The sequence below is a fragment of the Micromys minutus genome (assembly GCF_963924665.1).
Source record: "Micromys minutus genome assembly, chromosome: 24".
Classification (NCBI taxonomy): domain Eukaryota; kingdom Metazoa; phylum Chordata; class Mammalia; order Rodentia; family Muridae; genus Micromys; species Micromys minutus.
The window spans coordinates 29,030,160-29,048,978 of record NC_137959.1 but is presented as its reverse complement, the minus strand read 5'-3'; the positions used below and the strand labels follow the sequence as shown (position 1 = coordinate 29,048,978).

At 45.6% G+C, this 18,819-nt stretch overlaps 1 protein-coding gene across 1 annotated transcript; it reads left to right on the top strand.

The window, feature by feature from the left end:
• Window positions 1–7,314: 7,314 nt before the first annotated feature.
• Window positions 7,315–12,741, top strand: DPEP3 (dipeptidase 3; the record flags this gene model as incomplete). Its single annotated transcript, XM_080937092.1, has 10 exons — window positions 7,315–7,592; window positions 7,780–7,906; window positions 8,360–8,489; window positions 8,579–8,720; window positions 8,990–9,059; window positions 9,179–9,355; window positions 10,211–10,295; window positions 10,983–11,058; window positions 11,410–11,545; window positions 12,487–12,741. 10 exons carry the CDS (start codon window positions 7,315–7,317, stop codon window positions 12,739–12,741), a joined length of 1,476 nt encoding a protein of 491 aa, XP_080793218.1.
• Between the last annotated feature and the right edge of the window lie 6,078 nt (window positions 12,742–18,819).

Genomic DNA, 18,819 nt, shown 5'->3' with positions numbered 1-18,819 from the left:
TCTAATATATATATATATGGTGATCTCCAGACCCCAGGAAGTTCCTCTCTACCAGGTACAAACTACTTAGGCATCCACATTTATTCCATCCTACCCCCGGGCCCTGAATGGATATTAATAACAACTGTGATGAAAATAGGTAATATTAATACTAGGCTACTGATAAAAGCTCAGTTGGTAGAGAGTTTGCCCAGTATGCAGGAAGTCCTGCATTTGATACCCCCACCCCAACACTACATAAAACCAGTCTTGGAGATTCACATCTGTGACTCCAGGACTCAAGAGGTAGAGTCAGAAAGAGTAGGCATTTCAAGGTCTGTGATATTCAAGGTATATTTCAAGCTTGTGGTACATGGGCTCATGACTCCGAAGGAAAAAATCAAGCTGGGGAGGTGGCTCTGTCAGTGAAGTGCTTGCCATACAGGCATGGGGACCTGAGTACCATCTTCCATATTCAACGTTTAAAAAGCCCAGGAGCTGGAAGTGGCTCAGTGGTTAGCAACAGGCTGCACCAGGTGTTGGTGGTACAGAGTGCAGGCAGAGCAGCTAAGGCTGTCTACATTGGTGGTCAGTGGAGGGCATTGCTGAAGAGGGCCTTCTGAGGCAGCTACCAGTTTGTCCTCTCTGCAATGATGTTCAGGCAGCATTCTTCTGTGGGGCTACCCTTTGCCACCATGTTTCAATTTCAGACGAGGAATCTTCGCCCTGGGACACCCTAGATCTTGGTCCGACTCTTCCTGAACTCGCTGTCTCTTGGGAGCCCGCCTGGGCGCTGGCTTCTCTTCCTCAGCCTTTGCAGGTGTGGGAAGTGGAGCATCCCCATAGACACGGTAGCCTCCAATCAGGCAGTATGTCTCTCCATGCCAGGCCATCTGGGCCTGTGCACACTCTCTGTAGAGGACGTGGTAGTATCCGGGGGAAGAAGGAGCTGTGGGAGGCACGGACGCTGCAGGGAAAACCAGAACTCGTCAGTCACTTCTGCTTTCTCCTCTGTGCTCCTGAGTCCTTCCTCTCATCCCTCTCTGTTTCTGGCTGAGGTCCACCTCTCTGCTTGGCACCCAGACACTGCCTTGCTCTGCCACTGCTCTGGGTCCCCTCGAAGGGCTGCCTCTGTTAAAGGACTTGGCCTCTGGGGAGCCCGTGGGAGTCGTGGGAGGCCAGCATGTGTGGCCCATGTCCATAAGAATGGTAGAGCCTTGAGCTAGCTGCAGTTGAGACCCCTCATTTTCTCCTCCCACAAATGAGAAGGGTTTTTAAAGGTTTGCCTTTCCTGAGCTTTAATGAGTATGTTTGGAAAAAACAGTGTAAGATAGATTTGTTAAGAACTGGTCCCACCCTGGCTGGCAGCGCCTCTGAAGACATGTTCATTCAGACTGTGTTTCAACCACACTTAATGAAACCCTAAGCATTCAAGCTAGATCTTAATTTTTTTTTCTTTCTTTCTTTCTTTCTTTCTTTTTTTTTTTTTTTTTTTTTTTTGAGACATTGCCCCAATGTAGTAAAGGGTATAGTTGAAAGTGGCCTCAAACTTGTGCGTGTGTGCATGCGCTCACACATGCACGTGTAAATGTAATATATTTATTTGTATTGTATAAAGTTGATTTCTGTACATGTGCCTGTGCAGGTGAGCACAGAGACAAATGGCAGAAGACAACAGCCAGTGCCCTACCCTTTTTGTCCCTACCTTATTCTTCAACTTGAACCTACAGCTTGTCTTTTCAGCTAGGCTGGCAGCCTCAAAGCCCCAGCAATCTTTCTGTCCTGTTTATTTGTTTATTTGAATTTCATTCATTCATTCCCTGGTTGATTGTCTTAGAACTTGCTCTGTAGACCAGTCTGACTTTAGACTCCCGATCCCCTGGCCTCAGCCTCCTTAGTGCTGGGATTAAAATGGACAGGACCACTGTCCAGTGGCCCAATTTTTATAACTGATCATTTGAATCTTATCATTAGAAAGATACTCCTTATTACCTGCAGTTGTCAAGCCTTCATAGTTCCTCTTTAAAGAATTAATAGTTCCTCAAAATTGGTTTTGTTTTGCTTTTGCTATATAGATCTCACTGACCTCTAGCTCCAGAGTTTCACTTGCTACTGACTGCTCTGTGGAGTGCTGGGATTAAACGCCTACACCATCAATCTTAGGACAAAATTAATACTGAAAAAGATTGCTGGTTCTGTCCTTGATATTTTTTGTTTTTTGTCTTGTTTTATTGATTTAAAAAAATTTTGTTGAAGATAACAAACAGGAAGTACTACAATTCTGTTATCTTTTAAAAGTTTTATTTATTATATATATTATATATAATATTTTATACATTAGACATATAATACATATTTTTACTTATATATATATTTATATTATATATATGAGCACACTGTAGCTGTTTTCAGACACAACAGAAGAGGGCATTGTATCCTGTTACAGATGGTTGTATGCTATCATGTAGTTGCTGGGATTTGAATCAGGACCTTTGGAAGAACAGTCAGTGCTCTTAACCACTGGGCCATCTCTCCAGTTCAAGATCTATTGTTCTTAAGAGCCCTAAGTGAGTTTTGTGTTTGTTTGTTCTCCTGTCTCAGAATTGCCACATGTCTGATCTTTCCAGTAACCACAAACTGATCTCTGTCACACCAATTGTCAGAGGTACTGTGGTAAGCTAATAGAGACTTTCATTGAGAAGAGCTGTTGTCTCCACACTGTAGCTTAGCTTCTAGGGACTTCCTGACCTGACCTGAGGAAGAAGCATCAGTCTTGCTTCTTTGGTCCCTGAAGCCAAGTATGCTGTCTATGGGGCAGGCTGGTTAGTACTAAATATAGAGACTCACTTATGGCAGCTACCCTGGTCACATCCACCACCTTACTAAGCTTACTACGGCCAGAGTAACCTTTCCAGCATCTACATCAGTTCTCTCCTCCTATCACTTCCCTTCAGACCTAAAACAAGCACAGCGCTACTCTCCATGGCTGACAAGGCCTGCTGTCGCCCACCCAGCACCTACTCCAGTCACACCATTCTTCCTCTGTATTTGGTCATATTAGTCCTTTCCACTGCGGCTGAAATATGTCAGCCTTGTTTCCGTCTCACGGAAAGCTTTCTCCTCCAGGAAAACTTTCCCCCAGCTCCCCTGACTCCCTCACTACCATCTCTGCCGAAGCCTTCCCTCGACCACTTTCTCTAACAGACCACTTATTTTTCTTTCCTTTTTATCCTTCTTTCTTGCAGACAGGGCTATATGGCTCTTCATTATGGAGTCTGTCTTAGTTAGGGTTTTACTGCTATGAACAGACACCATGACCAAGACAAGTCTTATGAAGGACAACATATGTTTGGGGCTAGTTTATAGGTTTAGAGATTCAGTCCATTTTCATCAAGGTAGGAGTATGACAGCAACTAGGCAGGCATGGTGCAGGCAGAGCTGAGAGTTCTATATTTTTATCTGAAGGCTGCTAGTGGAAGAATGACTTGTAGGCAGCTAGGTTGAGGGTTTTAAAGCCCACACCCACAGTGACACACCTAATACAACAAGGCCACACCTCCTAATAGTGGCATTCCTTGGCCCAAGCATATACAAACCATCACAGAGTACAAGCTAGCCTTGAACTCTCAGTGTTTCTCTTCCATTGGCTTAACAGGTGCTGGGATGGTAGACATAAGCTACCACACAGAACTTTGTTTTCATAGTATCTATAATTTTCTGAAATAATAGCATGTGTGCCTGTGTGGTTGCTTTTATTGAGGGTCAAACTCAGATCTTTGCACAAGCTGTTTAAGTACTGTATTAATAAGCTACAATTCTAATCGCAGGTACCTGCATATTCTATTACTTACTTTGATTACCCTATTTTTTTCTTTATATTTATTCTTATCTGATATACTACATCCTGACCAGTTTCCCTTCTCTCCTCTCCTCCCAATCCCCTTCTCCAGATCCACTCCTCTGTTTCCCTTCAGAAAAGGTCAGGCCTACCAGAGATACCAACCAAACATGGCATATCAAGTTGCAATAAGACTAGGCACCTCCCCTTATATTAAGGTTGGACAAGGCAACCCAGTAGGAGGAAAAGGGTCCCAAAAACAGGCAAAAAAGTCAGAGACAGCTCCTGCTCCCACTTTTATGAGTCCCACAAGAACACCAAACTACATAATATATACTGAGGACCTAGGTCAGACCCACACAAGATCCTTAATTGTCGGTTCAGTCTCGGAGAGCCCCATCCCTAGTTATACACAATTTTTAAAAGGCAGAGCCTTACTATGTATCCCTGGATATCTTGGAGCTCAGCTTATAGACTAGGCTGGTAGGCTGGCCTCAAACTTTCCGGCCATCTTGCTTCTGAATCCAGGGGTCTGACATTACAACTCCATCATGTCCCTCTGTTTCATCTCTTAGTTTCTGCACTACTTAAGGCTCACTGGTTAGCATACAATAGATCTCAATAAACTCTTAATCAAAAGTAGATAGATGGTGGGGTCGGCTAATGGACGAGCCACACTCACATAGCCTGTGCATCCTATTGGAACAAAGTTTTTCCTTTTGCCTCAGACTCCAATTTGGCTTTGTTCTGACCTGTCCATCAGTAGTTCTTAAAGTGTTATCTTTACCTTTAATTTTTGATTTCCTGGGTTGGCCTAAACTCATTGGGTAGTACAGAATGTCTCCTAGCACAAGACACTTTTCCTGCTCCAGCCTTCCCATTGTTACAATTATAGACATGATCTTTGTGATTGTGTAGCTGCTGGAAAGATACAGAGATGACAGCAAAGTGAGCTCAGAAGATAAATTCCAAAAGCTGTGTGTGCCTTCCTAGGCTGTAAAAACAAAGGAAAAGGCAGGTGCTTGTGGAAAGTAGATACTTAAGGGGCTTTATGGCGCTGGGACTTACGATCTTACTATGTAACCTAGGCTGTTCTCAAACTTGTGACAATCCTTTTGCCTCAGCCTCGAGTGCTGGGATTATAGGCATGTGCCACCACATTCATGTTATGGGGCTCTAAGTCAGCCCTACAGGTGGAAATGCTCTGAATGCTAAAGCTAGTCTGTGAAAGCCAAGACACTGGCCAGCAGAACCAGGTGCCACTCATGAGACTATGAGAGGAGCCAGAACATTGGAAAGACGGCCCACCCTCCCCCTGCTGTAATGTCTGTCTGTCTGTCTGTGTCAGGTGTGAGTGATTTTTTTTTTTTTTTTTTTTTTGGCAAGGAGTCTAAGCAATGTGATTTCAGTTCATGTCAGCCAGAACTACACGGAGAAAACCTGTCTTGAAAAAACGGGGTCCCACTATGCAGCCCTGGGTGGCCTGGAACTTGCTCTGTAGACCCCAAATGGCCTCAAACTCAGAGATCCACCTGCTTCTGCCTCCTTAGTGCTGGGATCAAGGCATGTGCCACCAACACCCAGACCCAAATCTCACTGTTTTTAAAGTCAGAAGCAATGGCATGCATCTGCAATCCCAGCATGCTTGCAGGAAGATGGGAGGTAGAGACAGAGTCTCTGGGAAGCGTTGGAGCCAGCTAGAATGGTTGGAAGCACAGAACCGAAACAAAAAAAATATCCTGTCCAGGCAAGGTGGAAGCTGAGAACAGGATTCCAAAAAGTGTCCTCTGACCTCAATCTGAATGCCACAGCATGTAGGCACCCCACCCTTCTCTTTCACACACATAGTACTACTAATAAAATGAAATTAAAAGAAAAGAAAAGACAAGACAAGAAAGAAATGAGGGCTGGAGAAATGGCTCAGTGGTTAAGAGCACTGACTGCTCTTCCAGAAGTCTTGAGTTCAATTCCCAGCAACCACATGATGGCTCACAACCATCTGTAATGAGATCTGGTGCCCTCTTCCGGTGTGTCTGAAAATAGCTACAGTATACTCATATAAGATAAAAAATATTGATATAAAAGAAAAGAAAATGAAAAAAGTTAAGTAAATTATAGGATGCAACTTAGTGGGATAGTAAGTCAGCCTGACTCACAGAGCAAGTTCCAGGACAGCCAGGGATACACAGGAAAAATCTGTCTCAAAAAGCAAAATAAATAAACTTTAAAACATCTGGACATAAAACGTAAATAATTGGGCCAGTATGACAAATGCTTGTACCCACGGAGTCATCTTGATACCCTTCATTTTCTTTGTGAGAACAGTAGAAATTTATTATTATTTATTATTATTCTGTGTATAAATGTTTCATCTGCACATACACTTGCACACCAGAAGAGGGCACTGGATCCCATTATAGGTGGTTGTGAGCAACCATGTGGTTGCTGGAAATTGAACTCGGGGTCTCTGTAAATGTATTAAGAAATGGTTTTAGTGTATATTGAAAGATGTGTTCAGGAGGGTGCGGGATACTTAGAAAAGGTAACTCATTGTCAAATAAAGGTGCAGGTTTCTCAACAAAGAATCGTGCTCTTTGTCAGCTGGTTGGTTAGAGACAGGAAGGATCTTCGTATAGTTAAGGCTGGCGTGGAACTGTGTGGTACAAGTTGGCCTTGAATGCTTCGAAATCCTCCTGCATCAATCTTCTAAGTACTGGAATTAAGCATGTGAGTTACTACACATGACCTGATGGTTTTTGTTGTTGTTTTCTTTTGATGTAGGGTATTGCTATGTAGCCCAAGTTGGCTACAAACTCACAGCCCTGCTTTGCCTTCTGACTTCTAGGATACACCTGGCCAGGCAGCCTTTCTTCTGTTAGTGGTGGTGTATCCTTAGAAGACTGCAGTACTGCTGAGGTAGATAGAGCTTAGAAGTTCCAGGCCAGCCCAGGCAAAATAACAAGACCTCACCACAAAAATAAGACTAGAAAAAAAAAAAAAAAAAAAAAACCTAACAAGCCCCACACAGATCTAATGCACTTCTCTAAGCGGAAATAACCATATCACAATTCTGTGAATATTTAACCCCACGGAGGGCACGGGCACTCTCAGGCACTAACACACATAGGTCTGGCGGGAGTGAGATTAGTTAGATTTCTGGGCTTCTGGATGTTATCCATCCCAGCCCTCCCAGTCAACTTCTTCAACAAAGCCACAAAGGAACAGCAATGAGGTAACTGATGTATGTTGCAAGCAGAGACCCGCCAGGCCCAAGGGGGCGCCCTTCTACTTGGGGGAGCGGAAGGGCAGTGGTGCCCTCTAGCGACTGCGCTTGTAGGAGTGGAAAATTCCAGAGCGTCCGTTGCACAGCAGGGTGACTGGAAGCCCTTCCAAGTGAGGCGACGTCCTAGGTACCCTGAATCGAAGGTCCGAACCCCATTGTCGCCCTCTGCCCTATCCCTGCCCTTCTCAGGCTTTTGTGTTCAAGACTGAGCAACATGCTGCCCACGGGTCTTGAGGGTCCACGCGCGCTCAGCCTGCGGCCTCTGGGACACCGGCTGTCCCTGCTTGGGGTGCTACTTCTAGTTCCGTCTCTGTGGGTAACCTGCACCCAGACTACTCCTGGCCCCTCCAGTGCTCCAGCCTCACCGGGAGCTTCCAGTGCCATAACCACCCCAGGCACTCCTAACGATACGACCACATCAGGCATGACCAGGGACCCTCGCCTTCGCAAGCAAGCACTGGCCCTGATGCGAGACTTCCCACTTGTGGACGGGTGCGTATGGGTGGGTGTGAGGCTTTGTGGGCTAAGCTATACTGTCGAGGAGCTCCCCTCCCCAAACACACACACACACACCTTCCCTTTTGCCATACACGGGTACCTCCTCTCCCTTTGGGCCCATTGCCTATGAAACTGTTCTGGTCTGGAGGCCATGTTTTCACGCTGACCACAACATCTCCAGCCACAACGACCTGCCTCTGCTCCTGAGAGAACTTTTCCAGAACAAGCTGCAGGATGTGGATCTGCACAATTTCACCCGTGGCCAGACCAGCCTGGATAGGCTCAGGGACGGCCTTGTGGGTGCCCAGGTAATGGAACTCCAAAATGATGAAGAATGTTGTGGCCACAGAAACCTGAGTAGGCCAGTCTCTCAATAACTAGGTATTTGGAGCATGCAATACACCATTATGCAAGAGCATAGAAAAACTTTAAAGGCCAATACAGAAAAGCTACTTAGATGCTCAGGATCAGTGGAAATATATATAAAATAATCAGAAAATCCCTTGTCAGTGTGTGGGGTTACTGGATCCACAAAGGATATGATAACCTTGTCTGGGACATTCACACAGGATCATGGACAAACAGCAGCTATGTGTCATTCGTCCCCAGCATGTTCACTGGCTATCAGGCTTAATTATCACAAGGGTACCATGGATAGTCACTGATTTAAATGGGTACTATGGGGGCTGAGGCAGGAAGGGCAGGCCTGAGGCTTTGAAGCCTGTACTAGCCTCACTGTGGACCTCTGGACCTACTCCTAGTTCTGGTCAGCCTACATCCCATGCCAAACTCAGGATCGAGATGCTGTGCGCTTCGCCCTGGAGCAGATTGACCTCATTCGACGCATGTGTTCTGCTTACCCTGGGCTGGAGCTTGTGACCTCAGCTGACGGTGAGCCAGGAAATAGCTTGGGATTGACTCCAGTGGTTCTTTTTTGGGATGTGGCGCTTTGACTCCACCCCTCCCGCCAACTTTTCTAGGTCTGAATAACACTCAGAAACTGGCCTGCCTCATTGGCTTAGAGGGCGGTCACTCATTGGACACCAGTCTCGCTGTGTTACGCAGTTTCTACGAGCTAGGAGTGCGATACCTGACACTTACCTTCACCTGTAGCACACCCTGGTGAGCACAGTGCCTGGCCCCGGTGGTCTATGGGACTTGTGGTGAGGGAATGGTATGGTGAGGCCCTTCCCACCATGGTCCTGACAAAGGAAATGAAGTCAAAGGGGCCCACTGGGGGCTGCTGGACCCCTCCCAGGTCCTTCACACTTCCAGAAAGTAGCTGGTGTTGGTCTTCATCTGTTCTAGATGTAGGATGGAGAAACAGAGCCCCAGTCACTGATAGCTAAGCTATAGCCAGCAAGATTTGCTTTCACTTGTCTGTCTTGCAGGGCAGAAAGTGCTACAAAATTCAGACACCATTTCTATACCAACGTCAGTGGGTTGACAAGCTTTGGTGAGGTGAGGACTCTTGTATGTACCAACCATATCCTCTACCCTATGTGTTTCCTACAGATACCTGAACACACCTTTGTTCCCTGACACACTCTGTTCCCTCCCAAACCCAATTATCCCTGCAGAAAGTAGTGGAAGAAATGAACCGCTTGGGCATGATGATAGACTTGTCCCACGCCTCAGACACCTTAGTGAAGCGGACCCTGGAGGTGTCTCGGGCTCCTGTGATCTTCTCCCACTCAGCCGCTAGAGCAGTGTGTGACAATTTGCTGAATGTTCCTGATGACATACTGCAGCTTCTGGTAAGTGGAGTGCCACCCGTGACCCTCCAACCCACGACTAAAATACTCATCTATACCAGCAGCTGTCTACTTGGGGATCAAGATCCTTTGGCAAATCTGTCTCCAAGTCTCCAAAAAATATTATATTACAATTTATAACAGTAACGAAATTATGCTACTTCTTGCTAGTGCATGAAGTAGTAATGAAAATAATTTTATGGTTGGGGGAACATAAGGAATTGTATTAGAAAGGTTGAGAACAACCGATCCAAAGAGTCTATCACCCTTCCCACCCAGACAGGGTTTTTCTATGTAGCCCTGGGTGTTCTGAAACTTGATCTGTAGACCAGGGTGGCCTTGAACTCAAAGAGGTCTACCTGTTTCTGCCTCTCAGGTGCTAGGATTAGGGTTTATCTAGAGGGTCTTAAAGCCAGGCATAATTAGAATATATGCCTGTAATTCAAACACTTGAGAGGTTGAGGCAAAGATCATGCTCTTGGGCTATTTGGCAAGGTCCTGTCTCAAAATTCCAAAAGGGATGCAAAGAATTAGATTCTTGTTTGTTTGTTTGAGGTAGAACATCTTGCATAAATCGGTCTGACCTGGACCTCATAATACTTCTGCCTCAGCCTCCCAACGGTGGGCTTACAGGCAGGTGCCATGTCTGGGAGGTTCTTGACCCTGAGTATCAGGCTGGTTAAGCCTCCTCCACCCCTGAAATCCAGACCCAAATCAACTTCTCCCAGGGACCTCCAAAACCCCAGAGAAAAGGTTCTTCCAGAATTGCTGTCCTTCAAGGGTCCCCACAGCAAGGGAAGCAAGCATATTATCAGTCCAAATGGGCTGGACTGACTGCCCTTTTGTCTGTCCTTGTAGAAGAAGAATGGTGGCATCGTGATGGTGACACTGTCCATGGGGGTGCTACAGTGCAGTCTGTTTGCTAATGTGTCCACTGTAGCAGGTAAGTCCCTCCTTAACTTTTCTTAATTAAAAAAACCAAAGCCAGAACCAGTTCTTGCTTGTGGGTATTTTCCCTGCATGTATGTTTATATGTATTATGTACATCCCTGGTGCCCCATGGAGGTCTCGAGGACAGAAGATGTCACCTCCCCTGGAATTAGAGTGGAATTATACCTGGACCCTCTGGAAGGACAACCACTTAGCCACTGAGCCATCTCTCCAGCCCTGCTGCACCCACACCTCAACTCTTTTCGAAGTTCCAACTTGGACTGTAGCCACCAGGGCTCTCAGACAGCTCTAACATTCTAGCACATGGTAGACAATGGCAGACCTTCCAGGGACCTTAAACTCAGCTCAGCACTGCCACCTGGATGTGAGACTAGTCAGTGCTGGTGGGTTTGATGCCTCTAAATTCCATTTTTGCTCTCAATCCTTGAACCACCGTTAATTTCCATACCTCTAGACAGCACGGGCAGAATCCCCACAAGGTCCTCAAGGGACCTAGAGGAAGGGAAAGGTCTAATGGAGCCTGGTCCCGGTTGTCATTACATTCAGACTCATACACGTGCAGGAGTCCTGTACAGGCAGCTGCCACAGCCCAGAGGGCAGGGTAACTGGGCAGGACCAAACTTGCTCAGATTAGAAATGCCCCCAATTGCTAAATCTTCTACCAACCTCCACTTTCTAGATCATTTTGACCACATCAGGACAGTCATTGGGTCTGAGTTCATTGGGATCGGTGGAAGTTATGATGGATCTGGAAGGTATTTCTCCTGGGCTTTATCTTGGGCTAGGCTGCAGCAGCAGCAAATCTCTTAGCCTCAGTTTCCCCATCTAAAAGTCTGACCATCCTTCAGAGCTCACCTTTAAGTTCTGGTCTTCCAGCCCTGTCTTCTCTCCCCATCTCCAGGTTAAAGGAATTCTATTCATGTACCACTCCCTAGCCCTAAGATCTGTGTGGGTAGAGCCACAGGTTGAATCCATCCTTTCTAACACTGTATTCACTAATCTAAAGAACTTGACCCTTAGCTTTAGCCATATATGCTTGAGGCTAATGGGACAGCAGGGCCTAGAACAGGATTAAGACCGAGGTCTCAGGGTGGCTGTCTGCACAGGTTCCCTCAGGGGTTGGAGGATGTGTCTACATACCCAGTGCTGATTGAGGAGTTGCTGAGTCGTGGCTGGGATGAACAAGAACTTCAAGGTGTTCTTCGAGGAAACCTGCTTCGGGTCTTCAGACAAGTAGAACAGGTACACAAGTTATGGAGAAAGGATAATGTGTTAGTTGGGCCTCTCTAAAAGAAGAGAATTGATAGAGACTATATGGGGTGTTAACAGGAAGTGGTCCGGGTAGGCCAACAATAGCGGGAGGCCAAGAATGGAGTGGCTACTTAGTCCACCTGACTGGATACCTCAGCAGTTCCAAACCAGTGCTGGAGTCCTAGAGGACTCCTGGAGAACTTTTGGTTCTCAGTATCCACCAGAATCCCAAAGAAGTAGGTTCTAATATTGTTTAAGAATTTAAGGATAAACGGACTTCCCGCCAAGAAAGAGAGCAAGCAGGCAAAAAGCCAAAGCTTTCTTCTTCCACATCCTTTTAATTGGGTTGCCACCAGAAGATGTGGCCAAGATTCATGGTACATCCCACTACCAAAAAAAAAAAAAAAAAAAAAAAAAAACACACACACAAAAAGAAAATAGTTGGTCGTCCTGGCACACACCTTTAACCCCAGCGCTTGGGAGGTGGAAGCAAATGGATCTCTATGAGTTTGAGGCCAGCCTGGGTGGTGGCAGCACAGTAATCCACGCCCCTCGGTACTCAGCAGGCTGAGGCTGGGGGATCTCTGAGTTCCAGGACTATCCAGAGAAACCCTGTCACCAAAACAACAACAACAAAAAGAGGGGGGAGGAGGGGGAGAGGGAGAGAGAAAGAGACAGAGAGAGGGGAGAAGGATGGGGGCAGGGAGGGAGTGGAAGGGAGGGGGGAGGTCGTTAACAAATTACACAGAGAAACTCCCAGACTAGAAAATAGAAACAAAAAAAGAGAAAGAAAATCACTCACAGGCAAGGTCAGCTGTTTGGGTTTTAGTTGATTACAGGTGTAGGCAAGCTGACAATCAAGATTGCCTATCACACATGGGTGGCTCACTGGTAGGTTGTTGGAGTATCTCATTTTTGACTCCCTCCCCCAGGTGAGAGACAGAAGCCTAGGGCAAAGCCCGGTGGAGGTCAAATTTCCAGAGCGGCCACAGAGCAGCACCTGCCACTCCCACCTGCTGCCTCAACCTCAGGACAAACAACTGGACACACACTTGAAGCTGCCAAATAGCCAGGTCCTCCAGAAGGCCTCAAAAGCCCCTCCACGCCCCTTACCAGGCCTCATGGCTGCTGTCACCTCCCTGACCCTCATCCTTTGGCTTTGTTGCTTTGGCCACAGGTCAGTTTAGCAAAACTCACAAAGTTCCCCTCCTCATTTGTGTGGGGCCCCAGCTTATGTTAAGAATAAATACCTGAAACACCAAGCCAGGTGTTTGCTTCCTTCTTTATTGTTGGGGTTTGGGTCAGGAGGACTCCGTGAGAACCTGAAGGCAGAACCCATAGCACGGCGTCAGGGAATTCACCATGACAGTGTTCCTGGTAAAAGGCTGTATTTTTTTTTTTTTGGTCTACGAGTTTTTTTTTTTTTTTTTTTTTTAAGATTTATTTATTTATTTACTTATTATAAGTACACTGTAACTATCTTCAGACACACCAGAAGAGGGCATCAAATCTCATTACAGATGGTTGTGAGCCACCATGTGGTTGCTGGGATTTGAACTCAGGACTTCTGGAAGAACTCAGGACTTTTGGAAGAGCAGTCAGTGCTCTTAACCACTGAGCCACCTCTTCAGCCCCCCTGGTTTATGAGTTTTTTTAATCTTGTTTTGAAGTCTTTGTTGTCCAGACTGTCCTGGAACTCCTGGGTTCAAGTGATCACCCTGCCTCTGCCATTCAAGAACTAGAATTTCAAGCAAGTGGCTAGCTTTCTTTGTTTCCTTGCTCCATAAAAGAATCAGTTTGGCAGCACTCAGGAAACAGAGGCTGGGAGATCTCTGTGACTCGGAGATTTGAGAATTCTGGGCCAGCCAGGACTGCACACAAAGAATCTCTGAAATAAATAAGTGGATAAATATCATTCCTGGTCTAAGTGTGCTGACTTAAGCCTCAGATCTTGAAAGGCCAGACTCCCGGGTCAGGGATCCTCCGACCTCAAACTGCAGGTTCTCCGCACCTCCCAGGAAAGGTGACACCCCAAATCACTCAGGAGAAATGGTCTTGATGCAAACTGCAAGAGGATTTTTATTCCGAGCGTGCTTGGGCCCACAACCTGTATGCCATGTTGGAGTAGAGGGCTTCGGACCACGAGGGCAGAATCGGGACAGGTTTTACATAACTCACAACAAAGCCCGCCAATCATGGCAACACCCGCAAATCACAAACCAATCATTTCTCTATAGTCTCAGAGGTCTGTATTTGCGTGGTCTCCTGGGTGGGGGTGGCAATGGCGGTCAGAAGTCACTAGGGTGGGGGTGTTCTTAGTCGGGGGGGGGGGTTAAGGCTCCTTTAGCTTGGGGTCCTTGGAGGGGTTAGACTATATTTTTTATTCTTTCAATCTTACAGGCAAGAAGATTGTCCAGGAATTCAAGGCCAGGCTTGTCTCTATAGTTAGTTCCAGACCAGCTAGGAGTAAACACAGTAAGACTGAAAGGAAAAGTCACGGAATGAAAGGAAAAAGAGACATCTGGTCATGAGGAAATCTAATCTCCTCACACGGGGCACCAATGTAAGGAAAAGTCAGGGGGCACCAATGTTGTTAGAAGATGACGTCCCAGGTTTTGGCACCATTGTTAAGGAAAGGATGAAGAGAGTGGGGGAATATGGCCCATGGAAGTGCGGAGAGGCCTGGGGGCAAGGGAGATGCCTCTGGGGGACCCATGTTGGGAATCCCTTCCCCCTGAGGGACCAAACACAACGGTATAGTACAGATTAGAGCTTATTCAGGTCATGGGGGAGTTAAGAGGGTAGTAGAGGCAGAGACAGAGAGAAGAGAGGAATAGAGGAGTAGAAGCTGGCCATGAGCATGTGGGGAGGAGGGGAAGAGGATGCGTAAGGGGGAGGAGAGCAAGAGTGCAAGAGCAAGAGAACAAGAGAGAGGAGGGGGCAAGCAGCCCCTTTTATAGTGTCAGGTCACTGAGGCAAAGCATACTTGGCTATTGCCAGGTAACTGAGGGGTGGGGTATATCTGGCTGTTGCTAGGTAACTGAGGGATGGGATTTACAGAATCCTAACACTGCTTGCATACACCATACATACAAGGCTACAGACTTTTAAAAGACGTTTGAATAGAAACTTCGCAAGGAAAGAAATAAAAAAATTCAAGGAACCATATAAAAAGGTATTAGTCATTAGGAAACTGCAAGATGAAACTTCTAAATTACTGGGGTTGTCGAGCTTAGGCTGAGGCCCCAACACAGAAGGGGGGTGGGGGGGGAACCTCAGTGTCTTAGTTACTGTTCTACTGCTGTGAAGAGACACCATGACCAAGGCAACTCTTACAAGAGACAGAGTTTGAGGGCTGCTTACAGTGTTAGTCCACCAACCTCATGGTGAAAAGCAGGCAGGCATGGGCTAGAACAGTAGCTGAGAACTTTACATCCTGATCTGCAGGCGGCCAGCAGAAAGTGAGACTGGACTTGATAAGAGCTTTTAAAACCTCGAAGCTGGGCTGGAGAGATGACTCAGTGGTTAAGAGCACTGACTGCTCTTCCCGAGTTCAAATCCCAGCGACCACATGGCTCACAACCATCTGTAATAAAATCTGATGCCCACTTCTGGTGTGTCTGAAGACAGCTACAGTGTACTTAGATATAATAAATAAATATATCTTTAAAAAAAACAAACAAACCCAAAGCCCATCTCCAGCGACACACCTCATTCTTTGAAAAATAGTTCTAATCCCTGGGGGCCATTCTCACTCATACCACACCTTGGAGCTTCCTTCTTTAGCTCACTAGCCCTCTTCCACCTGCAGAGAGCCTTTCCTTTCTTAATAAATTTCTATTCCCAAACCCTAAACTAACAAACCCTCATATTGCCTAGGACCTAATACATTAAAAACCTTCTGTATCACACTGGGTGGTGGTAGCACGTAGCCTCTGCTTACCCAGATCTCTGTGAGTTCAAGTCCAGCCTGATCTACAGAGAGAGTTCCAGGGGTACACAGAGGAACCCTGTCTTAAACAAACAAAACAAAAACAGAACCCTTTTATATCTATTTTCTTTTTTAACATAAATTAACACATTAATTGCAGGCCAAGGATGTCTCAAACAGTCTTGATTCTTCTGGTCTTTAGATTGCTTCTGTCTGGACCAACAACTGGTCAGTGACAGCAGGAGTCGTCATGTAGGTCCTGCCCATCACTGTTCTCATACAGGAACCACAGTTCCAGTTGGCATAGTTGGTCTTGCCACAGAAGGAGCAAGTGTGCTTGGTCTGTTGGCCCATTTCAATTTTTGTCATGTTTTTTTTGAGGGTCCCCTACTTCCTGAGGATTCCAGCCTCATTGGTGTGTTCCACACCTGCTTATAAAAATTTTCAGGTATTTTCTATAGCTTATAGCAAATTCTTTATTGAGGTGAACATTATATAATATGAAGTTAACTATGCAAAAGGCCAATTCAGAGCTGGGGAGATGGGTGAGTAAAATGTCTAGCTGAATCAGAGAGCTTTAGGTTCAAGGAAAGACCTAGTCTCAAAAACAAAAAATACAGATCGGTCTGGAGAAGATGACATGTCCAGCCACGAAGGTAGTAAAAGAGATCCATAAAACAGCCCAAGAAGCAGGCTACTCAAGATGGGGGAAGACAAGGCTTTTGAGTAAAAATGAAACAGGAACAAACAGAAGCAACTCAAGAACTAACAGCCAAGGCCGCCAAGAAGGGCCCTGGCCACACGTGCAGTTAAGAAACCCGGAATGGGGGGCTGGAGAGATGGCTTAGCAGTTAAGAGCACTGACTGCTCTTCCAGAAGTTCTGAGTTCAATTTCCAGCAACTACATGGTCGCTCATAATTGTACACATAATCATCTGTAATGGAATCCAGTGCCCTCTTCTGGTGTGTCTGAAGACAGTTACAGTATACTCATATACATAAAATAAATAAATCTCAAAAAGAAAGAAAGGAAGACAGAAATCCAATGAGAAAGTACTTGAGGTGATATAGTCATACCTATTTAAACATCTGGATTACCTGCCATACCATCTTTGGCCACCTATCATCACACAAAGGAAGAAACATTGAGCTAGGTTGACCAGTAAGCTCCAAGGTTCTCTGTCTGTCTTTATATCACTGAGATTACAAGGGTCCAGGCTTATTTATTCTTTCAATGTGCATTGTGTGTTTGCATACTGAGTTTATGTGCACCACATTTGTGCCAGAGTCCACAGAGGCCAGAAGAGGGTATCCATCCTCTGGAACTAGAGTTACAGACAGAACTGAGCTATTTCTCCAGTGTCCCCAGTAGCGTTTGGTACAATCATAGTTCTGTAATATTTTAGTCGCAGTAAAAGGAAGTCTACCATCACACAGTTACTAATCCTTCCTTCATCCCCATTCAACCACCAATCTGATTTTGGTCTCTGTGGAGTCTCCTCTTCCTTAAGGTTGGAATCTTATGTTCTGTGACTCACGTCTGGCTTCTTTATCAGGACGTTTGTGAACTTCATCCCCGTGGGGCTTTGCTTGGGGGATTGTTTGTTTTGGTTTTGAGACAAGGTCTCACATATCCTGGGGCCAGCTTCAAACTCCTTATATAGAGAAGGGTAACTGAACTTTGGAGCCTTCTGTGCCTACCTCTAGCTAAGAGCTGAGATTACAGGCATGCAGTACTTATTAATTCGGTTTTCTGTAGTTTGCAAGCACTCTATCAACTGAGCTACATCTTGAGTGAGCCTCTGATTTTGTTTGTTTTTTTATTTTTTTATTTTTTTATTTTTTTTTTTTTTTGAGACAGGGATTATATGTAGCCCAGGCTGTCCTCAAACGCATCCTCTTATCTTAGCTGAGTTCTAGGTGTGCAGGATGGCCCAAGATGCTCAAAATTTTATCCATTTCCTTTTCATTTTCTGGGATTTCTAGTAGTCAGATGTTAGGATATCTGTTGTAATCTTCTGCATCTATCTTTCCCCCCTGGCCTGCCTCCCCCTCTCTAGTGCTGGAGAAATGGCTGGATACTTAAGAGCCCTAGTAGACACTTGCAGATTACCTGAGTTCAGCTCCCAATGCACATCAGATTACTCACAACTACTTGTAGCGACAGCTCCAGGGGAATTGACACCTTTGACCTTCCAGAGCACCTGTACACTCACACAGAGACACACATGGAAACATAATTGGAAAGAAAACATCCGGGCATTGTGGTACACATCTCTTATTCCAGCACTTCAGAGGCAGGGGCAGGAGGATTATTGTGAGTTTGAGGCTAGCCTGGTCTACATAAAGATCAAGGCCAGCAAGGGGTATATAGTGAGACTGTCTGGGGAAACAAAAGCAAGAAGAAAAATAACTCTTTAAAAAAAAAAAAAAAGAAAAATAAAAAAGATGGTTGTTGTTATGCCTGGTGTGTGTGTGTGTGTGTGTGTGTGTGTGTGTGTGTGTAGGCCAAAGGTCAATTTCAAGTGTTATTCCTTAGTAGCCACCCACCTGTTTTTTTGTTTGTTTGCTTATTTGGTTTTGGTTTGACTGGGAAAATGTTATTAGTTATACCTTGTTTTTCTTATTTTTATTATTTATTACTCATAGCTTGTGTCAAGGTTCTCTAGAGTCACAGAATTTATGGGTAGTCTCTATATAGTAAAGAAATTTGTTGAGGACTTACAGTCTGTAGCCCAAGTCCCCAACAATGGTTGGCAGCAGCTGTGAATGGAAGGCCAAGGACCTAGCAGATGCTCAGTCCCACAAGGCAAACAGGCAAAAAGAGAGAACTTTCCTTCTTCCAATGTCCAACAGAAGGTGTGTCCCAGATTAAAGGTGTGTACCTCCGTGCCTGGATCTGGGACTTGCTTTGTCCCAGATGACCTTGAACCCAGAGATATCCTTGCCTTAGTGTCCTGGGATTCATACTCATTATGCCTCTACATCTCCAGGCCAAGATCCAGGTTGGAAGCTTGTATCTTCCAGCCTCAAATCAGGATCACAGGTGAACCTTCCAATTCTGGATTGTGATTCCTTCCTGATATAGTCAAGTTGACAACCAGGAATAGCCACTGCAGCTTGTTTTTTATATTTCTGCTTGCACATTTTATTTTTAAATTTTAAATGTAACTATGTTAGTGTGTGTGTGTGTGTGTGTGTGTGTGTGTGTGTGTACCCTCCTACGGTTTGAGGAGGCCAGAAGGCATCAGATCCCCTAGAGCTGGAGTTATATGCAGTCATGAGCTACCTGATGTGGGTGCTGGGAACTGAACTTGGGTCTGCTGCAAAAACA